The sequence below is a fragment of the Pipra filicauda genome, unplaced genomic scaffold, assembly GCF_003945595.2.
Source record: "Pipra filicauda isolate LSUMZ 115617 unplaced genomic scaffold, ASM394559v2 scaffold303_size993520_pilon, whole genome shotgun sequence".
NCBI lineage: Eukaryota > Metazoa > Chordata > Aves > Passeriformes > Pipridae > Pipra > Pipra filicauda.
In genome coordinates, this window is record NW_024104425.1 from 244,715 (window position 1) to 271,373 (window position 26,659).

The 26,659-nt window shown below is 36.3% G+C and overlaps 1 protein-coding gene across 1 annotated transcript in view; it reads right to left on the reverse strand.

Annotated features, from left to right (window-relative positions):
- LOC113982944 (protein eyes shut homolog) overlaps positions 1 to 26,659 on the reverse strand; it is a gene marked incomplete at its 3' end in the record, with an annotated part of 505,234 nt that overhangs the window by 236,211 nt on the left and 242,364 nt on the right. The window contains exons 21-22 of the mRNA XM_039383315.1: positions 24,413 to 24,610; positions 22,327 to 22,448 (exon numbers count right to left, since the gene is read on the reverse strand). Coding sequence (XP_039239249.1) covers positions 22,327 to 22,448; positions 24,413 to 24,610 — 320 coding nt within the window. The remainder of the gene's footprint in view (positions 1 to 22,326; positions 22,449 to 24,412; positions 24,611 to 26,659) is intronic.

A 26,659-nucleotide genomic window follows, 5' to 3' on the forward strand; every position in this document is an offset into this window, starting at 1 on the left:
GCTAGGGAACAATCTGGGAATCAGTTGGTTAGCGGTTAGCGATTGTTTTCATTTGCATCACTTATCTTCCTTGGATTTCATTTCTCTCTTTCTCTCTCTAATATTTATTTCAATTATTAAACTCCTCTTAGCCCTTTCTCTCCCCCACCGCAATGGGTTGTGGAGTCAGCAAGCAGCTGTGTGGTGCTTAGTTGCTGTCTGGGGTTAAACCTTGACACAGAAATTGAGCCTGCAGTGCATTTTTCTCTCACATACAAGTTAGAAATAGAAAAACATAACAAAGACACTCTGATATACCTTGCTAAATAGTGACTGTGTTTGATGTGTGTTCTGCTTATCTGACAGTTTAGAAACTGATGGAAATTTTGGTATTGAAAATCTAGTGCATCATAAGAAAGACAAAAAGTCATACATCTGACAGTAAGAGGGAAATAATTGGGACAATTCAAAAACATAAAAGAAGATTTAGGCGACTATTGTAAGGAGGAGATATATTCAGTAAAGATAGGGTAGAAAAATCTAGGACCTTTTAGAAGTCTGTGTTTTCTTAGATTAGCATACATGAGATTCAGTACACTTGAACTGGATCAAAACTAGTATTATATCAAGCAACTCCTGTATATTAATCACCCAGTTTTAAAACAAATTTCTGAATCTTTTTTCCTGGTATGCATTTATCCATAATTTCTCTTTATCTAAACCCAAAGTTAGTCTAAATTTTCTCCTTGTATCATTCAGAACAGCTGGGAATTGAGACTCTAAAAACTTCTCTTAAACGGGTAGTATTAGAACACTTTTTGATTCAGTTTTCATAATGCTGAAAGCTCTGTTTACTCTCTTTTTGACAAAGGGATGTTTTTTGTTGCTAAAAGATCACACTAAAAAACTTGTTTAATACAATTCCTTTCTTTTCCCTCAAAGTCAGTATTCCAGAGAAAAAACTCGAGAATTTTCTAGCTCTCTTAATGAAATGCATGCAGATATTAATATAAATAGTGTAGATTTTTTAATCAACAAAGGTTTAGTGGAGAAAAACTGGCAGTTTGGAAGGTAGGAATGGTAAATAAACTGGGAATATGGCCAAGACCAACAGAAGGTATATAGAGCTTGGAACTTGCAAGCTAAAGGTGTACATAATGAAGGCTGAAGAGAAAGAAGAACTGAGTTTCTACACAGTAACAGGTACTGTCTGAAGGTGTACTGAGCCTACTGTTTATAATTACTGTTATTAATTAAGTTGACATATTTAAAGCATGTAGAAAACAGCATCTCAATTATTGTTCATTCCTCAAGCATGAAACAACTATTAAAACATGACTAAAAAGCATATGTCCACAGCCAGAGGAGACTGGGAATGTTGCCTAGGTAATATAATGAAAATGCCAGATTCTTTGATGTGCCTTTTGTGTCTTTCCCCTGTGGGCACACATGCAGAATGTGCATTATTGTTCTCTATAGCACTGAGACTTTTCCTTGCAGACGCTTTCCAGTTTTGGACTTATTTAGAAATTATTTAGTGACAGTCATCCCAGGTGGACAGCTAACCAGCAAGTGGCAACAGAGTAAACCAAAAAGTGTGTTTTGTTTTTCTATGCTGAACAAAAGACAACATTATTTCTCCTAAAAAAAGAAAAAAACCCAACAAAATAAAACAATAAGAAAACAAAAAAACCTCCAATCAAAACCAGTTCAATATTTGAAACTCAGTCTCTCTCACTATATATATATATATATTAGGACTAAGCTAATTTTCAGAGTAAATTTAATATTTCTGATCTTATTTTTAAAAGTACAACATATATTTTATTAGAGTTTTCAAAAATTAAAATCAGAAATCATCACATCACATGAATCTTATATGAGAAATTGCTAACAGTTTTGCAGATACTAAAATAGTTCCACAAAGTCTGTAAAGTGTGGATACTCATTTCAAAAGACATTTCAGATATAGCATAGCAAAAAGATGCATGAGGCTGGGAATTATATAGTACTAGTAGCTATCAGAGTTATTTCTTTTGGGAAAGTCTCATACATTTGTGCTGCAATTAAAGTGGAACAGTATATGCACCTATAAACTTCAAGAAGGCAGACCAACTAAAAACTTTTACAATCCTTCACCAGTGATCTTCGCTTTCTTTTTTTCTTCATTACTTCTATATCTCAGTGATTGCATTTGAGTGAAACTTGAAGAGCAAGGTTCTTGAACACTACTCAACACCTAATGCACCAAGGAACATGTATCAAGAAACAAAATATCTTTGTCCTTAGTACTCAGAATCAAGGAACTGGAAATACCTTCTTACTAGGATTTTATTTCATATCACTAACCGAACTACATGTGGACAGATGTTGCACTGAGATATAAATCAAGCTTGTCACACAGTGAAGCTACCTAAAGCATGTAATCATTCACCTTTCAAAGAAAATGTACTGTCTTTGATATCTGCCAGCGTAATGCTAACAACTAGCTTGTTCCTTTATGGTTCAATTCAGTTCAATATTACACCTCTGCCAACAAGGCAGATCGTCAGTAAGAACAATCTGAATTTATCCTCTGATGTCTTTTAGGGCTAGGGACAATATGCGGAATTTTTTCGAAGCACAAATGCTGAGTTTCATAAAGTGGTATGACATGCACTGTTATGGACCACTAAGAGTTAAACTATTTCAATCACTTATGCATTTTGTCTAATTCTGCTAAATGGACCACTGATTTTCTAACAGGCGCAAAACCAGACAAACATATGGACAACATTTATAGGCAATCAGTACATTTAACATAATTTGAGTATCTCAGCTGACTAATGAGGGACAGAAAAAGACAGAGATTTCCAAGCTGTTGTCCATACTGAGATCACAAACTTCTGTTTCAGAAGACTTGTCCTTTATGAATCTATTCTGAATCTTTATGAATTAAGAGTTGTGGTCAATGGCTCATTGTCCACATGGAGACCAGTGATGAGTGGTGTCCCTCAGGGCTCAGTACTGGGACTAATACTGTTCAACATCTTTGTTGGTGACACAGACAACGGGATAAATTATATCCTCAGCAAGTTTGCTGATGACACCAAGTTGTGTGGTGCAGTTGATACACTGGAGGAAGGATACCATCCAGAGAGACCTTGACAGACCTGAGAGGTGGGCCAATGCAAACATCATGAAGTTCAACAAAGCAAAGTGCAAGGTCCTACACCTGGGTCATGGCAATCCCAGATGCAGCTACAGGTTGGGCAGAGAGGTGACTGGGAGGAGCCCCACGGAGAAAAGACTTGGGGGTGATGCTTGGTGAAAACTTGACAGGAGCTGTCAGTGTGAGCTCACTGTCCAGAAAGCCAACTGTGTCCTGGGCTGCATCAAAAGGAGTGTGGCCAACAGGCCAAAGGAGAAGACTGTCCCCCTCTATTCTCCTCTCACGAGATCCCACCTGGACTACTGCATACAGTTCTGGTATTTCCAATGTAAGAAGGACATGGAACTGTGGAAGTAAGTCCTGAGGAGGGCTACAAAATTTACAAGAAGACTGGAACGCCTTCCCTACAAAGACAGGCTGAGAAAGTTGGAGCTGTTCAGCCTGGAGAAGGTGGCATGGAGACCTCATAGCAACCTTCTAGTATCTGAAGGGAGCCTTCAAGGAAGCCAGAAAGGGAATCTTCATTGGGAACTGTAGTGATAGGACAAGGAGTAATGGATACAAATTGCAAGAGGGGAAATTTAGGTTAGATATTAGGAAGAAATTCTTTACTGTGAGCATGGTGAGACACTGGAACAGGTTGCCCAGGGAGGTTGTCAATGTCCCATCCCTGGAAGTGTTCAAGGCCAGGTTGGATAAGGCCTTGAGCAACCTGGTCTAGTGTGAGATGTCCCTGCCCAGGGCAGGAAGACTTGGGACTAGATGATCTTTATGGTCCCTTTCAACCCCCTAGAATTATTCTATGATTCTATGATAATTTATTGGCCCAAGTAACTTAAAAACAATCATATGTTCATATGTTCTTGTGGTCCATAGTTCTTATAGTTCAGATTCATTAGCGTTTTACTTCAACTGAGGACTATGCTTTTGACATGAATTTCTCAATGGTCCTCACTTAACTGTGCTTGGCCACACTGTGGTCTCAGTGCACACAAGTTCAATTACTTTTGAAAGAAACTGCAACAGAAGATGTGTGTACCTAATGCTCTACAAAATCCCAAAACCAGTGAGACCCTGACCCCAAACTAGTATATAGTTGGCAGCCAGGTTTCAGCAACCCTTGTTTCACTCTGTTTAGGGTTATATATATTGCTTGCTAATGTAATATAACCCTTAATTCAGGTGCACTATAAAATGTTGTTTTGGAATTTGTAGTGTATTTGGATTTCTGAAGTCTTGTACTCTGATTAACACTATTGTATTTACATGGACTGTCCCCACAGTGACTATTACAGACTTTCAGTGAAGTACCCGCATAACTAAATTTACAGATCGATTTACAGAACATTTTTTGTTTAAGAAATGCATCGAAAAGTGACCTAAAGTCATATGTAATATGTCAGTAGTAAGTAGAAGTCTGATTCTATTCTGGCAAAGTCAATCTTAAATGATTTTACTCTACTCTTACTCAGAAGAACCTGAGCTTCCTATCCTTGTATACTTATTTGCACTCAAGTGAAGGTGTTGTTAAATAAACTATTACTGCATATTTGTATGGACACATTTTAGTGCCAATGTAATTTTCTCCACCTAAGTGATTTCTACAGGTATGAATCACCTTTTGGTCAATTCTCAACGTATAATATTCCTGCAATGCAATTATAGAACTCCCTTATTTTTTTTCCTATGCCTTCTATTCCCATAAAAATTTATATAACTGTAGCGAAAGGTATATATTAAACTGTAGGTGGTTAGATCAGGTACAGGAATCAAGCTTCTGTGTTGCAGAATCATAAATCAGTAGCCACTCAAAAGGAAGCTTGGAGATTGCCTAGTTCCCCCCACCCTGCTTACAGCAGGGTCTACTATAACAGGCTGCTCAGAATCTTATCCAGTTGTGTTTTCGGTATATCCAAGGGTGGATACTTCTATCCAGGTAACCTATTCCAGAGTTACCTTTACAGTAAAAAAGATTCAGCTTACATTTAAATGGACTTGTCATTATTTCAGTTTGTTCCCTTTGCTTCTTTGACTGGGGACCACTGTGTACTGAGAAGAGTCTGGCTCTGTCTTCTTTACTTGCTGGTGTGCTGCTGAATGGTATAATATACAGGTTCTTGAGAGGGACACAGATTTGGGCTCATTTCTTCGAAAAGATATTTTCTCCTTATTTTTGTGTACAGACTGAGGTGGGCCCTCCGCAGCCCTAGTTTGTTGACCAGATCTCTCTAACCTAAATCACCTGCACCCTTTGCTTGACAGCCAAGTCCATTACTTCTTCACCTGATTTTGGTTGGCCAACCTGTTGTCAAAGATAATTTTGCCCCTTTTGCTCAATTCAATACCATATCTTAGCCTCATTCCTGAGAGAGAGTCCCATGGTCCTAAAAGATGAAACCCTCTTTTCAATACCAGCTATGTAACCAGTTGTTGACCAACAGTTGTTGACCAATTTATCCATATCCTCTCAAGCATCTTCTCTCACTGGCAGGATTGTGGAGAAAACCATTGGGACCCCCATGACTTTTTTATCATGTCCCTGGAGACATGTGGTGTATTCCAGGTCTGCACTGGCCATATCATTGGCATCTATATGGAAGAGGAGCAAGAGATGATAGTCCCAGGGCTGGACATGCCTTTGTAGCCTCACCATAACATCCCAAATCAAAGCCCTTGGAAAGCAGCAATCCTTCTGATGGAAGTCTTCATCCTCAGCAGGGAGTCCACTGGTATTGTCACCTGCTCTGAGTGCCTCAGGCTCACCTGGTTTGGATGCTTTTTTGGCATAATTTCCAGTTCCTCATATGCTACCAGGACAGTGAACCTGTTCTGCATATTCATTAAATAAAAAATATGATAAAATTCATAAATTCTTTCCAAGTTTTGGTTCTTGGTTTCACCTCAGTGGGATTTCAGATGAAATTGTCTTACACATTCTTTTTTGGGTTTTCCCACTAGAGGAGGTCTTGTAATTCCTGACTAAAAAAAGATATTAATTGGCATTTCCTCAACTAGAACAGTCATCTGAAAAAATAAGGGAGAAAATATAGGTGGAATGCAAAGAATTACATCATTACAGTTATTTTCTCCCCTTTTTTTCCCCGTTTGACTGGAAGAGAGATTCAGCAGCAGACATTAAGTAACTTTTCCTGATTTGCTTAAGTTGTCATTGACAGAATATAAACATCTGAATTTTTTCCTATGGGATTTCTTTCTGTATTGGTGATATCTCATCTTGGCAGGATATTACTCAGCAGATGATGACAAGGAATTTTAAGAGTAAATTATCTGTTTTTATATACGGAACACTAGTGAGATTAAATTTTTATGTTTGCTTTTTGCAAAAATTGTCATAGTTATTTCAGTGAGGTAGTGCTTATCTCAAAGGATAAGAAGAAGATTCATGATACAAAGATAATGTAAGTAATAAGTAACTGGAAAAATTAAAATTCAAGCCATGGACTATAGATGAAAGAACACAAGCATTCATCAGATCATGAAATGAACAAGGTGATTTTTTTATGTTTGAGGACATTGAGTGAAACTGGATGTTTTACAAATTTCAGTGACCAATTGCAGGTACAAGCTCTTTATCCAGGTGCTGACCACATTGGATTAGAGAATCACACTGTTAGTAGAACTTAATCCTGCTGTAAGACTGAAAATAGATTAAACCTATAATAATTAATACTAAAGATTTTAAGAGCTGACTGCTTGGTGCTAATTCTTAACTTTTTAAATCCTGCCATGAAAATACTATGTTTGCCTACAATGGTAAATATTTTAGAATATTATTTGACTGAATAATAATAGCTTAGCAACTTAGTTGTTCAGATGTATTACTTTTGATGTAAGATCCCAATTATTTTGGGCACTAAAATTGCTTAAATATTAAGATGGCAGTTGGTTAGAGCATGGTGCTAAGAACACCAAGGTCGTGGGTTTGCTCCCCATACAGGCCATTCACTTCAGAGTTGGACTCAATGATCCTTGAGGACCCCTTCGAACTCAGAATATTCTGTGACTCTCATGTCCCAGGCCATTGGATCGTAAAGCTAAGAAACAAGATCTGACATCGTTCAGTTTTCTGTTCTAGAAGAAGTCGTTTAGTCTCCATTAATTTGTGGTGAAGTTTTTGCTTTGAATAATCTATTTTGCCTATAAACAGAAACATATTTCTATACAAATGAACCTGGAAAAGAGCACTAGGTTGAAATATGAAGGATACGATGTTTAACTAGAACAGAATTAATCTGGGTGGAAACACAGTTCATTGAGACATTCAGGGAATTGCTGGATGGTGTTAAAGCTGAACTGAGACAAACGTAAGAAGGCATTTATGCAGTATATCAAATCTTTTGAGTTAGTGCAAAAAAAATCATAAATTATTTAAAATGTTACTAGAGAACTGTAAATAGGCTTTCTTTTTTTATAACAAATTTAGAAGGTGATACCTGTTACTAGCTGTTTTTAAAGTCTTGGTAGCATGTCTCAAGTAAGCAAATGCATATATAATTATATATTTAATATAATTATATAATTTAATATAATTATATAATATTTATATAATTACTGCTTCAGAAAGTTTCTGGTTAACCACAAGTTCTGATTGGGTGTATGTGCAAGTCTATCCCTGCATATGGCTGAATAGGCCTTACATTGAGCTACTAAATGGCAGACAAAACAAGTATGAAGGCAGAATTTGAAGTAATATGGGAGAGTAATGAGGAAATAATTAAGGGCTATCGTGATAATTTTGAAAGAAAATTTGGTCAAGAGTTTTAATTTTAATCGAATCCAAGTCTGATGTAATCTTGCATTTTCACAGTTCCATAAGAGTACTGCAGAAATCAATTTGTATGATTACTCATGGAATGAATGAAATGTTTTCCCAGTGCTTTCAGAGTCAGTTCTTTTGTAAAAGGATTGTCTATTAGAATTAATCTCAAAAATTACTTTTTCGGGGCAATATCTCAGCATATTTCAGGGGTTTACATTATGCAAATAAAATAAATTATACACAGCCAGATTATATCTTTAATATAGTTTTTTTAAAATTTTTTTCTCTGAAAAAGGTTAGCTAAGATACAGAAAATAAGAACAACTGACTCTTATGACAGGTAACTCAGTGCCAAGTAGTACAGCACCTGCTAAATTATCGTGGGTATCCTTCAGCTCCCTCTTTTCCATTGTCATAAGAGAAATAGGATAAGAGTCAAATGATAATGAATAAATAAGTGAATAAAAAATACTGCAAGATATGGTCCCTGGGCAGGATCCCCTTCCCCTAGATCAGGTTGCTTACAGGGATGGTACATTCATAGCTTCTCTGCGCAACTTCTATCAGTGACTCATCATATTCACAGCAAAGAATTTCTTCCTAATATTGAATCTAAATCTACTGTCTTTCAGTTAAAGGCCATTCCCTCTTGTCCTATTGCTACATGCCCTCGTAAAAACTCCCTTTCCATCTGTCTTGTAAGCCCCCTTAGGCACTGGAAGGCTGTTTTAAGGTCTCCTCAGAGCCTTCTCTTCTCCAGGCTAAATAGCCCCAAGTCTCTCAGCCTGTCTTCACAGGAGAGGTGCTCCAGCCCTCTGGTCATCTTTTTGACCTACTCTGGCCTCACTACAACAGGCCATGTCCTTCATATATCAGAAAAATATTATTTAGAGGTTCAAAGGAAATGTGTTGCAGTGTTGGTTTTGAAAGCTTTTGGAATCTTTTTGCTCAGCCTAGCTGAGTGAAATAAATTCAGAGAAATAGAAGTAACTTCTATATTATATGCAAGAAATCATCACTGCTGTTTTCAGAAAAAGCTTTTAGAAGAAATGGACTTCATGAGGTAAATTTCAGATGCATGCAGTTTTTCAGCAATTGCATGGCTTAACTCTAAGCACAATTTTCAACATTTGAGGGTACATGCTGTGTATGTATGGAGTAAAACAATATTGCTAGACTGGCTGGCAATTTACTTTGTAGCAACATCAGTGGTAAAATAAATGTATTGTATATATACATACATAATGACGTACATCTACTAAAACCTCCAGAGTATGCAATTTATGTAATTTGTATACATCTAAAAGCAAATCATATGTAGTACGAGGTAACCAGGCTGGATGAATTGTGCTATATTTTCATGAAACTTCAAATTGCTTTGGCTACATCTACACTAACAATCAGCAATAGTAACAAACCTCTGAAAACTGTTGTCACTGAAGCCCCAATATGCACACTACCTGAGTTCAGAGGGTTTTACTTTAAAATAGTTTTATCTAAACACACAGACTAAAAATCGGTGATAGGAATCCATTATATTCATTATAAGTGGAGACTGTTTTCTAGCTTAGTTTCATCCAAGGGAAATCCCATTTGCATCATCCAAGTCTCTAGAATGCAAAATATATGTAGTAGGTGGGTAAAGTTGGGAGATTTGCTTCTAAAATGTTCTTGTAATACAAACTAAAATGGTAATGTAAACATACCCTAAAAGACTCTTTAAAGGAATTTAAGCTTTTATTCTTGTTCTTTTTCACCCTTGATTTACAAGATGGAAAGATGTAGAAATAACCAGTTTTAAAGACGAATTCACCTAGCAGGACTGAAGAAGGAAGGAAGGAAGAAAAAAAGAAAGTGAACAGGGAAAAAATTTGTTGCCAGAGGAATGTGGTGCAAGGAAGTTGTTAAGATACCATCCACCACTTATGAATGAAATTCAGAACTATGAGCAAAACTTTCCCAGTTAGGGAAACAAGCTAGATTTGCATTTGTTCTAAATTAGTGAGCTAAACCAGAAAATTATTAAGCAATTTGCTCAGTGTTAAAAAAGCCATTTCAAAAGCCTGCCAAGGTAATCTGAGCAGCTGCATTTCCAGAATTTCTCTGCTGATTACACCTTTTCAGGAAGAAACATTACTTGCAGCCTGAGACCTTTGAAAATTTATGTCTAATTAAAGCAATTTTCTATGCTAAAATGTGAGATACAGTTGTGTGACTTCGTGATTAGTGTTCGTGTGGAAAGTATTACTTATGAGAAATATTCTGGAATATTTTATTTTGATACAAACCCCTGTTTTTCATCAATCAGCATACTAGGCACCTTGACATATTTTTATCACAGTGTAGACTTCGTAATATTAAAATAATCAACTACCTGACTACATGTGTACCTCTCATAGAATCCTTAAGTTATCCCATGACTTTAGTCTCCCTCCCAGTCTTTAAACAGGACACCTTTCAAAGTCTGTGTGGTGCATGACCAGCTTTAGATACTTTTCATCAGTTAAGGAGAATTAAGGAGCTTGAAACTGTAAGAAATAAACTTCCAGCTGGTGGCATAGCTTTTTTGTAACAAAATAGAGCCAGTTCTGAGTGGATAGTCTGAGTAAAACTATAGGTGTATGTAACAAGGAGAGATTCTAATCTAACTGGCTACCAACACTGAACTTCTCAGTGTCTTTCTAGTTAATATGTGTTAATTTAAGTCTGCACAAACAGACTGAAAATTCTGGATAACTGGATTCTACAAAGTATATTTCTTAATAAATCAGTTATTGCATTATCCACTGGAGAATCAGATTAAATATAAAAGATTTTTTAAAAAAAATATTTTATTTTATTTTTTGAGAAACAGATTTTATCCAATCTGGTAAAAACATCTGTTTATGACATGGTCTGGCAAAACACTTTTTATATAAATGCTGTATGGTAGAAGAGTATCTTGGTCATAGGTAAATACAGAGGCAGACAAAGTGCTTCACACATTTTGACTGAGTACATATGGTACACAGAGAGAGGTACCAGCAGAAATGGGTTCACAGAGAGAGTGTTTTCAGCATTGAGAAAAAATAATCATTCAATACAATTGTTTAGAAATGTCAGTAAACACTGATGCATACAGTGAAATCTGCATATGACAACAGCTTATTAAGGACTTAATAAAGCTAGATGAATCAGAAAGAGAATAATAGCTATAAGGCAGTGCTTATTAATTATTGTCGATAAATAATGCTTCAAATTATTTAAACACAACATATATATTAAGAAAGTATGTTTTTTCTTGCTATGAAAATCTGTCCTCACTAGTGAGATTAGAACAGTATAATGGAATTGAGAAAGGTCTTTAAGTGAGATTCCTTAGAACTTGATTTTTATACTAAGAGATTTTAAACTATGTAAAATATATGATTTGTGAAGAAAAAAATATAGTAGCATCCTCCAGGATGTATAGTTCTTCCAGGTGTTCTTTCACTACATGTTACTCTAGGCATATATTCATAAAAAGTTGCATGTCAAATCTCGTGTACAGCACTATCTGCAGTGCCCACTCTTGTATGCCTCTGCAATCACTTTATCATGGTGAAAGGATGCCAGCAGCTTGGCTTTCCACTCACTGTTTTTCAGTCAGAATCTCTGGAACAGAATTTTAAAACCCGAAGGAGGACAGATTGCAGAACTTTAAAATAACTAAAAGAAACGGAATAACAATTCTTTCTCTGGGCTGTTTTCCATGCCAAGCGCCAAGTAGTTTTCCTATGCCTGAAGGTAGTTCTAAGTAGAGGTTAGCAGCTAGAGAGACCTATTAGAACTAGCATATGACCTGCTAGTCTTTGGATGACAAACATAAGTAGATAAATTTTCAGATCTACCTATTTAATGTGAATTATTTCACATTTTGTTATACAAACAGGAAGAAGAGGCTGTTCTTTATTCCTGCAGAACTTACTTTGTTATGGAAGAGACACAATAGTGTAATCTATAATTGATAGAGTGGAAGTGACTTACATTTTCTCTAGAAAAGCAAACAGTTTGAGTCAGGTGCAAAACTATTTCGTACATTTTAAGTAAAAGAAAAAAACCCTCCTACTATATGAAGAAAATTATTTGGTTTTACCAATGCAAAATTTCTTTTCAGAGGCTGTAAGTCTTGCAAGACTGTGTGAAGTGAAATGTATGTAGCATAAAAGAATCTTTGACTGAAGCTTCAGGGGGAATTTTTCATATAGCATATATTTGTCCAACACAAAGGCTTGGGTATTCTCATGATCTGAGAAATAATATTGCTTCTTGCTTCTAATGGAAACCTTTTGAAGTTAATGGGAGCATTGCTAGAAGCAGGCATTTGCAAATATAACCATCCAGCCCTGTGTTTATAAATACATTTTCCCTCAAATATACACTCCAAAGTAAATGCTTCCATAAAACTAAAAGGATCGTTATCAAGAACATTTTTTTTATATTTTTAATTTATTTTACTATTGAAATGCTAGCATCTGTCTGTCTTAGTTCACTCTGTAAACAAAGCTTCATTTGCCTAGCTTATGTAAGCCAATCCTTTGGAACCAGAAGCATATCCTGCTGTACAGTCATTTTGATATTTTCCCTCTTACTACCACCTCAGTTCTTTCCTTTAGAATATAAAGTTTTCAGCAGAAAAGTTTCTATCTTGAACCAATCTTGCACTGAAAATGCACAACACCATGTCTAAATACTATGATTTCTGAAAAAGTCAACAAAAGATTACAATCAAAATATCATTAGATGAGTAGGATAAGGGTACTGAGGTTTTGATAAATCTAATAGGGTTCTTAAAACAATAGTCAGCTGCTTTCAGGGTGCTCAAATAGCAAACTCCCTGCTGATAACACCACAGCATTTAGCACAGCTGGTAGTAAAGGATCAACTAATTATATTGCCAGGGAAAGATTTTCAAAAGACTTGACTTTGTTTGATGTTTGATTATCAGTTTATTATAACAGCACTCAGCAGTGCCTCTAAAGTTAACACCAGATGATTTTCCCTTTATGAAGTTCTTGGAGAAGAGTTGATAAAGGAATTTGTTTACTTAGTATCCTTGGGTAAGATCTCATTTCATAAAAAGAGAACACAGATGGAGTTCATTTTCATAAATGGGAATATTTAGTGGGAAACAGGTAAAGAGATAAGCAAACCTGGGATCAGAGGTATTTCAGATCCTAGATTTTTTTTTCTCCTTTAATATCATACTTGTGAAGAAGATAATCTCTGGATACTATTCTGGAATTCTTCCCCCCCCCCATTTTTTTTTTCATGAAAAAAGGAAAAATATTTTCTTGGCAAGGAGTAATATACATCAATTGTCTGCCACTACACAAAGAGTTGACTTTGGAATTACAATATATGTGGCTGATGGAGCTCTGAAGTCAATAAAAATTTTTCTGTCAGCTGCAGTGAGAGCAGAACAAGGCCAGGACTGAGTGCTGTTCTGAAACTACTGCAAATATATATCACATCTGCTTACATTTAAGAGTTAAAGGTATCTACTATATGGATGACAGAAAATGGTTTCCTTACCAAAACTCATCCATGTTATGATTCAGATTAATTACATGTATTTTATGTAAAAATGTGTGCTAAAAGAAAAATGCAGGAGTTGCAAAATCCTACATACTCAAAATTTAGGAAATGCCAGAATTGATTAGATTTATCTCTTCTTCAGCTAAATATCATAAAAGAGTCTTTACCTACCATCACTTCATTCAATGCATAAGTGAGCATGAGGAAACTGGTCTGCTCTAGAGGTGCAGTAAAGGGAAATATGTGTAAAATAAAGAAGGAAACCAGAAAAGAAGAGTTAGTTTTATGGTGTCATTTAAATGTTGCGCTCAAGAAATGAAAATAAATCATACTTTAGCTGAAGTTGGATTAGCAGGTATCTTTTTATAGGTAGAAATCAATTCTTCCCTTTCTTTCTTTCTGAATCTTTTGTTTTAAGGTGTGATTTTCAAAATTTTTCAACAGTCAGTACTGCAACTGAAGCCAATAGGAGTTGTGCTTCAAATTAAAAAGTAAATATTTGAAAGATACATAGTTTCTTTGATGACAAACGTCACAAAAATATGTAATGAGGGAATAAGAAATCCTTTTCTCAGAAAAAGGTGTAGATGAGGCTTCAAAATTCATACCCAGAATCGTCCGGTTTTACTTTAGAGAGAATTAATTATTGCAATAAAAATTGGGTTGTGAAACTGGTCTGAGAGCTCCTTTTCTGTAATTGTCCTGATGCTTAGATTTATCCACCAGTACATGGATTAGATTGTCATCCTTTTACTGAAAAATAAATTTAATCTTAATTTAATCTTAATTCTTACGTGTTGTGTGGTAAGGACATATATGTGGGTAGTTTTCAAAGAGCGACTGATGACCTATAAATTTCACCATTTAACTTATTTCAGAATAATTTCCTTGTGGACCCATACCTTTCTGAGACCTTCTGCTCTATAAATCTGCTAAATACATACAATTTACTGTATCTACTTCTCTCCAGTTAAATACTCTTTTGTAGAATTCTCTTCCTTATGAGTCAATGAACTTTCTGTAGTCCCAAGTCTCTATAATACTACTGCCAGTCTTTCAATGCTTTCAAAGGCACAAACTTCCTGTCCCACCTCAAACATAATGTTAGTCTCCATATAATGAAAAATTGAATTTAGGGTTATACTTTCCCCAAATAGGCCACAGTTCTCCATCCTCTTCCTTATATTGTTAAGTTCTTCACTTCTTTCCCTGTTGTCACTGATTTTCTCTGTCCAGACTCCTCACTGTGGGCAGAACTTATAGCACACCATCTGGGACCACCTTCCCGTATCTTTACTACATTGATTTGCCATCTGTTCACAAGTCTCATTGGAAAGCCAATCTTTCACTTCCTCTTAATCTCCATTTCCTCCACTTTGTCACAGTTCTATTCAGTTCTGTAGAGTATTTCAAATTCAGTTCATGAAAAAGACAGCAGAAGGCTTTCACTGCTGTGGTATTTCCTGACATTGTTGGTTGAAGCTACAAATTTTCATATGTCTGCATCTTCTTTCAAAAAAATCAAATTAAAGTATTTTAAAATAATGTCATATATAAAAAATAATTGGAAATACTTGTTTGACAAATTCAACTTTCAATTATATAAGTAAGGCATAAGACATCATAATCCAAACAATGTACAATACTTAGAGCATAAAGTAGTATACTCAATGACTGTTTTCAGTCTTTGTACTGCTAGCTCTATAGTACAAGGCAGAGAACAGAAGTATTTCTAGATCTTCTTAAAAAAACTTCTATTGAAGGACTATGAAGGCACTGTTCCCTTTTTTTAAGCTAAATATAAGTGGAAGATGAAATATTTCAAGGATGCAAGTCAAATCTTCAGAGCAGCATGGTGAGTTGTATTAGCAGTAACACTTTGTAGTTGCTAGTTTTTTTAGGTGAAGTCCAGCTGCTGTATAGCTGTTTTCTGGGATGTGTAATTGGTAATCTGAAACTTATTTTCCAACACCACATTCGCAATTTCATCACATGGATTCTCTCAACAAAGTCAATGCACAAGTTTAAGTCACATACAAGTCAATTTGAATTTATGTGACCTGGGAACCATTAACAGCTTATCATTTGTTACATTGACTGTATGCCATTCCTGGTATGTAGTCTGACCTTCAGTTAAACTGAGTACTATTTCTGACCAACTTCAGTGGCAGACCTTGTTTGCTTTATTGAGCTTAGAGAATTTCCACTCCCACAGATATCTGAAAACTTTTCACTGTTGCAGGCCTATCAATCTTTTTATCTCATTTCAAGTGTCAGACCACCTGCATCATCAGCTGGGAGGAAGATCATCCTGAAGTTCACTAACTCATATCTTGAGTGTCTCTGGATGTTTTAAAATAAATTATAGTTTTGGAGATCTTTTTTTTTCTTTTCTCTATTTAACAGAAAGTACAGAAGATTCTGTTTAACATGGAAATTAAGTGTGAATGACCAATTTAGGAAGTTATGATAGGTTAGTCCAAAGACCTAATTTCTTTTTGGGTAACATAAACTGTTAACAATTAGCTACTACTTTGTACTTTAGTTCTGAATGCCACAGTTCCTTCCAATTAATCCTCTTTTCACAACTTATTCAATGAGCTAACCTACTTGTGGGTTATGTTCTTGAAACGTGATCCATGGAATAGATCTCCTGTCTGTGAACTATGAATATTTTTTCTGCTAAACAAAAATAATAATAGCCTCTCTCTATCCTTCACATAAGCTTTCCCTACCACTTAAAATATAAGTTCCTAAAACATCTGAATTACTGAATTTCTATTTCTTATGAGTCTTCTTTTTTCCACCAGTTTGAAAACAGAAGCCAAAAAAAAAATATTTCTTCTTTAGGTTTGAATCAACAGTATTGTCTATTATTGTATTTGAGAGCTCATTTCTGTAACATTAAATTTTGTTGAAAGGGAAATAATTTTGTTCTAAATCAAGTAGTGATAGAGAGTTGACCAGAAGGAGGACATGGGATTACAATAAAAGCACTATTATACAACTCTAACTTTACGTACAGTTTATATTTTTTATTTTATTATGTGGTAAATACAGAGAAATAATAACTTCCAGAAACAAAGCTCTGAAGGAAACATCTACTGCAATTTTCTGCATGGATATACACATACACTAAAGTGACAGCATTCACATTATATTTTCACATACAGAACAGCACAAGGAAAAACTGAAGTTAGTGCTACTGTGAAGCAGCTATTACTTTTTTTTTTTAATGCAAAAATAATGTTTTATGTAATATAGACTAAATGTGCAATCTGATCTCATAAAAAATTATTATGGATAACACCTCTTTGTGTGTTGTCTCTCAACAATACTTTGAATTAATCATTTTAATTTTTTTAAGAATTTGAAAATTACTCTATGTAAACTCTACCTTACCATAAGCACAGCCAGAGGATAATATTACTTTTTTTCATTACTCTTTACTAGCTTTTTTTTAATAAAATATGTTACTGTTCATAACTTTCAGGTTTATTCTATTTTTAGTCATATATTGAATGCAGGAAGGTTTCATCCCTTTTCTTCAGTTACTGCCGACTGCACCTCTTTCTTTTGCAGTGAAAACATTACAGCCTTTCAAACAGTCTCATACTTCTATCATTCTATTATTTCATCTATCTGTTTGATTGAACAATTGCAAGTAATTCTGAGAGTTTGCATTGTTTTACATATTGTTTCTTACTACAGTGAAAATCAAATCACTTAGACAGGTCCTAATCAGAAGGTTTTCATAGCTTACAAAAAAAATTAATTCATGAAGTGAAACATATGAGACTAACCTTCAATCTCCATTTGCAGAATCTTAAGTCTTTTGTAGTCAGGCTACAAAAAAAATGACAATTCTGATTGAGCAGACTGATGACTAAGAATATATAGGATAGGCATCTGTGCTAATAGTACTAAAAGTTTTAGCAGCTTTTACTTTTTACTGGCCATGGTGACCTAACGAAGAAAGTATCTATTCCAATTAGTTCCTTTTATCTCAGAGTAGTTACAGGAGGTAAAATTACTTCTTCTTCCATAATGCTTCTATAGAAAAGCACTTTATAGTTACATATTGTTTAAGTTGATATTTTTCTAAGATGACTTTTCTGGTTTTTAAAAATCTTCTGTTAATTCTATGTTTGCTTATCACTACGTAATACTCTATTTCCTTAACGCTGCATGTGGCTAATATTTGCGAACTGAATAAAGAATAGATGTTTCAAATTTTATCTGAGGAACTCAGACACGGTCTTCTTTGACTACTCAGTTATAAACATTTGCCCTTACCTTCTAGCATATAGTCTTGGAGCACTCTGCTCTTAGAATCTTGAGAATACAATGGATGCAGGCCTGCTTCTCTCTATAGTTGGCTAAGCAAAACAATTTGTGTTTTTATCCTTCCTACTGCTGCTTACTACGTTTTACCTTAGAATTGGGAATACTTTTTGAGTGGGAATTTTATAGTATTGAAAACCTTTATCATAGAAAAACCTTAAAATTCTGAATAAGGCACATAGAAAGAAAGACTAATCCCTTACTGTATAGTGTTAGAAGCTTTGGTTGTATTAGAATGAAGGGGACCACATCTCTGGTGGGACTGGCCAATATAAACCTTTTACATAAATATTCTGCAAACAGATTTTACAAAACAGACCTTTTAAAACATCAGGAGCTGTGATTTCCCGCTATGAATTTCAGCCAACATCCTTTTATAGAATTCTGTTCTGTAGTAGGTCTGTCCGTTATGGAGTTAATTTTTTTCACGGCAGCACATACAGTACTACAGTACTACAGTACTACAGTACTACAAAACATTGTTGATAAGAGCAATATTTTAGTCATTGCTGAACAGGACCTTTTTTTTGCCCACTCTGCCCCATAGTAAGTAGGCTGGAGACGCACAAGAAGCTAAGAGGGAAGCACAAACAGGACAGCTGACCCAAACTGACCAAAGAGTTATTCCATGATATGTAACATCACGCTCAGAAATGAGAATGGATGGGGGGTGGATTTTGGGAAGGTTGACATTATTCGAAAACTGACTGGGCATCAGTGTACACGTGGAAGGTGGTGAACCATTGCCTTTGAATCATTTGATTTTTTAGTCTTTCTTCCTTTCTTTCTTCCTCCCATTTCCTTTGTTTATTAAAGTATCTCAACCCACAAGATTTCTACCCTTTGGTCTTCCTATTTTCTTCACTATTCTATAGTGAGAATAGAGTAAGTCAGTGGCTGTGCAGTGGTTAGCTGGTAGCAGGGGTCAACCCATCATGAGTGTAATTTTTTTGCCTATAGTTTCTGATGCATTGTTAAGATAACATGGTTATCTAATTTTAAGGCTTTATATTATGAAACATTGCCAATACCAAAGAGTAAGAATACATATTGCAAGTGTAATTCTGACAATGCTAATTGTCTCACTTTGACCTAACAAAATGCATCAAAGATATTTGAGCTGTTGGATTGCAGAATGGAGCTTTTATTAGCATAAGGGTAGCTGGTTAGTTATTCCTGAGCAACCAGAGAGTCTAATGTGACTGACAGTGACTTGTGCTGGTATAAAATAATTCACTGGAATATAACTCTTGGGTGACTGGAACTCTCGGGTGCAGTAGAAAATCAGAGCCTCCTTAAGCTGATGGAGTTGTATGTACTTCACCTATCGTGATCTCCCATCAGGTAAAGTTTAGATTGGATATTAGGAAAAATATCTTCACCAAAAGAGTTGGCAAGCACTGCAACAGGCTGCCTAGGGAAGTGGATGAGTCACCATCCCTGGAAGTATTTAAATAACGTAGATGTGGCATTTGGGGACATAGCTGAGTGGTAAGCTTGGCAGAGTCAGGTTTGCAGTTGAAGTTGATGATCTTAAAGGCCTTTTTCAATGTAAACTATTCTATGATTCATCCCACAGTACAATTACTTAATGCCACCTACTGTCTGGAGAGCCAAAGTAAAGTCTGTGAAGAATATGTTGTAATTAGAGTGCATATTGGATTTCTTTCTCACATTCAGATCTTTGGTCCTTAACTTGTACGATAAGGCTACTGTAATATGTCTTTGGAAGGAAATGGTATTTGATGGAGAAATTATTAAACTCCTGAGATCTCCATCTGTTTTTAAATCTTCCTTGATTATGCTTCTGTTGCTCCTTAACCTCTAGTTTTTTGCCTTTCAGAGGAGGAGGAAGAGACCCTTTAAATGCTAAAAATTCATTTTCTAGGGGATTATTAATTCAATATCTGTTCTTTTACAGCTGCTCTGGATGAAGAAGAAAAAGAAGAAATGTATCTTCTTCCATTTTTATGAATACATGTTGTGGTGGTTTGAAAAAAACCTTTCCCCCTGGGGCTTGTGATAGTCTGCCCAGGGGTGGTGTTTTTGATACTGGACCAATTAAAAACTTTGTGTGCCCTTGCGGAAATTACATGCTCACAGAAGCGGAAAAGAAGAGGTTAATTTCCAACTGCATAGCTAGAAGAAGAAGCAGCCATGCTTTGAAGGGTCCCTACCCCCTGGCTCCTGGCCGGAGGGGCCGGGAGCAGCACAGCTACTGAGAGAAGCCCCCTGAAGCTAGTGACCGAGGGGGACCCCGGAAGATAGGGGAGACCCTGGAGTTGGAGCGGGCCAGGCTCCATGACCCTTTGGAGAGACAGCTGCAGCATACAGTCATGTAAGTGCCGAGGGGAGTCTCCCCCCATGGGTTTGGGGGAGCCCCTGGGCCCTCGCTGTCCTGGCCCAGCCAAGACTGCGGGAGTTAAACTCCCCAGGAGTTTTCCAGCCGACCTCATCACCTTTTTCCCACCGTGGGTGGAAGGAGTGGTGAGAAGCTGTCTGGACCCTGCAGCAGCAGCGAATCGGACCAGTGAATCCAAGAACAGAGCAGACGGAGAGAGAGAGGGAGAGAGTCAGTTTTACCCAAATGATTAAATCTTACTGGACTGATTTTGCAACTCATTTGATGAGGCCTAGTGGGTATTCTTGGGGGAACGATATGTTTACTTCATAAAAAATCCATAACTTTGTCGACTTCTGATATCCTATTTTTTGGGAAGGATGTTGTTTAAACTTTTGCATATACAACTCCATTTTATCAGTCTCAGTTATAGCATCAGCTGCAGTTAGGAATAATACTTGCAATGTTGACATATACAATCTCATGGAGAATAGGAGAACACATGCCTTGCAAGCATAATATTTATTTCTGGAATGGTCTCTAACCTAAGATGGCAGTATGTGTCCAGCATGAGAGCTTGAAATATTAATTGCAGTCTGCTGGTAGAAAAATTCTCATTACAATAGCATCCAAAGACAATAATAAAAGTGTCAAGTTCTGTGATCTCCATATCAAGCATTTGATTTTGTCCAAGGTGTTTACTAGTTCTTGAAAAAAAAAAACCACTATTATCCAATACATTAAGTGTCCTAACAGTGAAAAGAAGAAAAAACTCTGGAAATCAGAGTAGAGGATTTGAGAAAATTCTTTTGAAGCACATAACTTTGGTTCAAGTTTAGGAAACGATAGTTGCAGGCTACCAACAGGACTTGTCAGAAAGAAGTACAATTTCTTTATACGTGTACTAAAACAAAGAAGCAAGCAAACAAACAAACAAAAAAGGCAAAAAAAACCCCAAACAAAACAAAATCCAAAAAGCCCACACACCCCTCATGCACTTCAGGGCTTCTGGGATGGGATTCAGCTGAAATGCAAACAACTTCAGCAATAATGCAGCAGTCAGTGGTACCTCCAGGGTTGTTCCGTTCACCCAAAGAGGAGATTTAAAAGATGGAGAACCAAATTGTGGATTGTGCCAGCAAGGATTCTACAACCTTTGGTTGGTGCTTAGATGTTTAGCTTACACCATTTTGTAGTGGGTTGACCCTGGCCGGATACCAGGTACCCACTAAAGCCTCTCTCTCACTCTCCCTCTGCAACTGGACAGAGGAGAGAGAAAAAAAACAGCTAAGGATTAATGAGTTGAGATAACAGCTGGGAGAGGTCAGTGACATTACCTTCAAGAGCAAGACAGACTTCAGCTACCAAAACCAGCCACAGAAACCCACTACACATGTACAGAAATCTACATTTAGACATCTTAATATTAATCTGAATTATACATTTATCAGTTTAATATTCCCACAAACATGCTGGGAGAAACTAGAATAAGAAAGAAAAAAATGATATTTCTTCCATTTTTTTTTAACTACACACAATTTCCCTGACAGTCTGAATGTTTCTTAAGGGGTATATTTATACTGTATGGTCTTTGTGTCTCTGTTGAGTACATTGAAAACAAATTGGTTCCTGACAGACTCCTGGAAGAAGTGGTACAGAACATGGGCCACCTCTGGTGCCGAAGTTTATACAATGTGAATGTCTCTCTTCTTTCCTCTCATAGAGGAATCAGTTGATAGAATACTTTTATTTCTTAGATGAAAGAAGTATTTTGTATTTCAGGAACTAATATAGCTGAAGAATTTTGAAAATAAATGCTGAAGTACTTAAAATAAAGCCCTTTTTTGGGGTAAGATACTTTTTAAGTCCCTTTGAAGCCAATGTCATTGGTGTAAATGAGTATTCCTGTCACTTATAATGAGGCCTTAAAATGCGCATAGTTGAAAATTTTCCACTCCTTTTGAAGTCCCCGTATAACCACATTGACTCAATAGCTGCTTTTAAATGCTAAAGCACTCCTCTTTCCTACTGCCTATATAATTACAAACAGACAAAAACCAGTGGTTGGAAAGCATGATTATAAAGTCCTTGATAAGTTTAGAACTCCCAAAAGTATTGCTTTAGATTTCAGAAAGAAAACTTAATAATTTTAATTTAAAAATATTCTCTACTGACCAGATGTAGATCAACACATGTAGAATTGTGTTCACAAGCATTGACTATGCAGTCATCAATGTCTTGGTCGCATTTCAGTCCTGCATATCCTGGGTTGCATAAACAATAAAAGCCATTGACAACTGCAACAGAGATAGTATGTTAGTACTAATAGTCTTTTAGCACAACAACTGAATGTAGTAAAATTAGTAAGTTACAGTTATGGCTACTGTCTGGAAAACATTTCAACTGGTTTTACCTAAAAGATGTGGGCATGTTAAAAAAATTGAAATAATTTAATTGTGGCATATCAAAAAATGTTTTTAATATGAAAGCAGATTCATTTACTGCATTTTACCTTAACAACTGAAATAGTTTGACATAAGAGTTATAAATAAATGACCCATTACTAGCTTCTGAAAAAGTTATGGTATCTTATAAGTAATTTTCCATCACAAAACTGTCACAAAGTACATAAGATTCAGTCTTTGATACTATGCCTAAATGAGATGTGGCAGTTGAACAATAATTGGCTTGCTGGTAGTTTTTAATATTTTGTGTGTGTGTGTAAGGAATGCCTCATATTGTACTACTATATTAAAGGAAAACTTGCTTGAGTTGAATTTTTCTATAATATATTTCTTAACAAGCAAATGATAAGAATCCTGTCTTTTTTTCATCATTCATGATCCAAATGGAGAGGAATCTTTAGAGTGTTACATCCATATAAGAAGCTCATGGCAACAATAATTGCACTTCTTGCAGGTCTGCCTTCAAAGACATCCCTGGATTCTTCATTATCACTGTGATTTACTGTAGAATATATTCTGTCATTGTGTCTGTACACACAGCTGTTATTATATTCATTAAAAGTTTTAAGTTGTTCAGCACAGGAGCATTATTCATCTGCTAAAAGCTTCCTAGCTTCCTTAGGATTCTGCTTTCTACAGTCAGTGCACATAGGGTAGAAGAACTCAAATGTCCACATGATACAACTCAAGCCAGAGGCACCACAAAGACAAGCTGTTCCCAAAATATTTGACGCTTTGTCAGCATGAAGAACTTTAAGGAATCTCATCTAAATTCCAGTTCAAAAATATCTCTAAAACAATGTAGACTACAGAGAAAACATCTGTAAACTAACTAGGAAGTAGTCTTTACTAGGTAAAAGATTAAGTCACTCGCCTTATTTCCATGTATGGAAAGGCAGACTTCTTAAGATATTTATTGAATTATTATTTTTTTTTTAACTAGAAGAGTTTTAGGCAATGATATATTTAGTAATTTGGAGTTGGTTCTTTAATATCACATCTGAAACCAGTAGGTTGATTGGACCTTGTATGAATTTTTCTAAAAAAAAAAAAATGCTGTTCTAGCACTGTTAATAGCCCAGATTCGTGCAGGGTTGACTACATGACCTCCAGATGTCTTTCTGCTTTCCAGTCAGCGTTTTAAGATTCTCTGAAAATTACTACTTCTACCTTTTTTTTTAACAAGCATAGAAATTTTCTGATAGGTTGTAATAGCCCCATAAAACTTTCAAGTAAGTACTCCATACTTAGTGATTGCTACTAAATTTAGCCTGCCAATCCAGATAGAATATAGCAGGGAAATCAAGTTGCTTCTAAAACCTTTAAGTATATATTTCAATGAAAGAGTGAGTTACACAGTTACATGATAGAAGGTGCTTTATAGTAAACAGATACTCCATTTTGCATCAGTTTTAAATTAAATTGAATTTTTTGACTTTTAAAATTATGACATATACTTCCTAACTGCTCCATGAGCTCCTTTTCAGCACCTGAATATTCTCTCATCAAATGCACAATGTAATATGTGTTTGGCTAATTTAGGTATCAAAGGAGACAGCACAAATCTCATTAAAATTTCTTACTAGCTACAGTTCTGACCCCCTGAACACACAAACCTCAGTGCCAGGAGTTGAGGCATTTTGGCAAAAATAATCCTTCTGGTACAGGCTGTGGAGCTTCAGACAAGCTAAATTTCATTAAATTATCCCCTGTTCTCCCCAGAGCAGCTCAGCAGCTACAGACACTTCAACAGAAAGACTACTCTACATTAAAGAGAGTAACCAGACTGAACTCACTGTCATAGCAGTATCCGTGGAGGCAAGGGTTAGAACTGCACTCATTGACATTGATCTCACAACGTGGACCTGCAAAGCCCTTCACACACTGGCAGTGGAATCCAAGGGGAAAAACGTCCAAATTCATTTCTTCTATGCACACAGCTCCGTTCTCACAGGGATTGCTGGCCTCACAAGGCCTAAACTCACAGTTCAAACCTGAAAAGGAAAACGGCAAAGCTGTCAGTGTTTAACTAACGATGTCCCTGCAGCTGCTGCCTACTACGAGCTGTATTTTCTTTACAACCCTGGTTTAAATCAAGTTGGAGGGTCTCAGAGATACACATACGTATATTATCATGAAGAAACAGTTATTTGCTTTGTAGAATTGTAAAAAAAAGATATCTGCTTTATCTGTTTTGTTTATATAATGAAAATGCATTTTAAAATCTTAAGAGCTATCTCATAGCTAGAGATAGATAGGTATATCTTATGGTTTTTCTACTTACCCTTGTGCTCTAAAATGGCTCAAAAAGTGTATTTATAAATAATTAATTAATTTTGATTGAAGCTTCCTGTTATTGACTCCTGATAATCTGTTGTCACAACTACCATGTGAACTGTTCATACATTAACCCATAATACCGAACATAATTAAATGTGTGTAACCTTCTATAACTTTTTTGCCTGCAGTCCATGACTGACACTAATTATTTTACTGAAATTATGTATTTATTTAATAATGAGTGACTGCCTTCATCATTTATAAAAATTCCATACAATAGAACATCTTACACAGTCCCATTGTACTCTTTCCTCTATTGTACTCTCGTGTATAGCAAATTATGGATGTTTATCTGGGTAATCCACGGAACTGTGTGATGCTGGATCTTACTGTGGAGGGTGTGGATGTCAATTAAATCTTTAATTTAAAACAAATAGACCAAAAGAGATTAAAAGGCGCTATAAAATGAGCCTTAGTTTGTTAAGAGATAAACAAGACTGACTGATTTTTTCCAGTACTGAAACTGGAAATGAGGAGGGCAGAGACAGCAGAGATCAAATGGGTTTTGGTTTGTAAAGCTGCTTTCCTTTTCACTCAATACTGCTGAAGGCAAGTCTGTTCTTTCAGGCTTAATTTCAAACAGAACTCAGTGGCTCTCAGGACTGCAACAAACTGTGCACAAGGCCCTCTGAGCCCCTTTGAAGCCCATCTGCCTTTCTATGACTGCTGAGGCTGGGCTGTCTCCATGCTATGCTTTCTGGTGGATCTTCCCAGGGTTTGTTGTACTCCAGGCCCTCTGCACACTTCAGCAGTGCCTGTGTCTCAGCTCTGATTGCCCAGCCATTCCTTTCTGAAGCAGTTTCTCCCTGTTCCAGCAATGTGTCTCTTCCTTAGACAGGCTGTAACCTTAAACCAGTGATGGGCAATGTGACACTACAACATAAAACACCTGGGTAGTCATGTGGAAAATCAAATCTGTACAGTTATGCTGTGATTGATCTTGGCTGGCTGACAGATGCCCATCCAGCCGCTCCATCACTCCCCCTCAACAGAGCAGGTGGAGAAAATAAGATAGAAAACCTTGTGGAACAAGACAAAGTTAGGGACATAATTTACCAATTACTGTCGTGGACAAAACAGACTCAACTTGAGGAAAACTGATTGAATTAATTTCCAATTAAAAATAGCATATGATGGTGAAAAACAAACACAAAACTAAAATCCCCTTCCCTCTCCTTCCTAGACTCAACTTCACTCCTTCACTCCAGACTGCTTCCTCCCCACCCCTTAATAGCACAGGCAGATGGGAAATGGTTGTTGCAGTCAGTCCATAACAGCTCCCCTCTGACCCTTCCTCCTCACAGTTTTGCCCTGCTTCAGTGCAGACCCCCCACAGGTAACAGATCCTGCCAGGAGACTTCTTCATAATAATGAAACAAACACTGTCCAAGATGTCAGCAGGATCTTAAGTGAACTTACTGTAAGATAGAGTGACCTAAGAGCTGAATTCTTAAGGCTTTTAATGACAAGAACAACAACTGAGAACAGAATTGAGGTAAAAAAAAATCAACAACCCTTTGGCCCCAGTAATGATGCTGAGAGAAGAGGAAAAAGACAACACAAGTTGTTGCCTGTTTTTATGCACCAGTGATCTCTCCAATGCAGGATTATCCTGCCAAAGACAGCCAACACTCAGATCTGGAATTCATGAAATTGCATAGAAAGAAGAGCCATATGGCACACTGAGATTTTGCCCTGAAGTT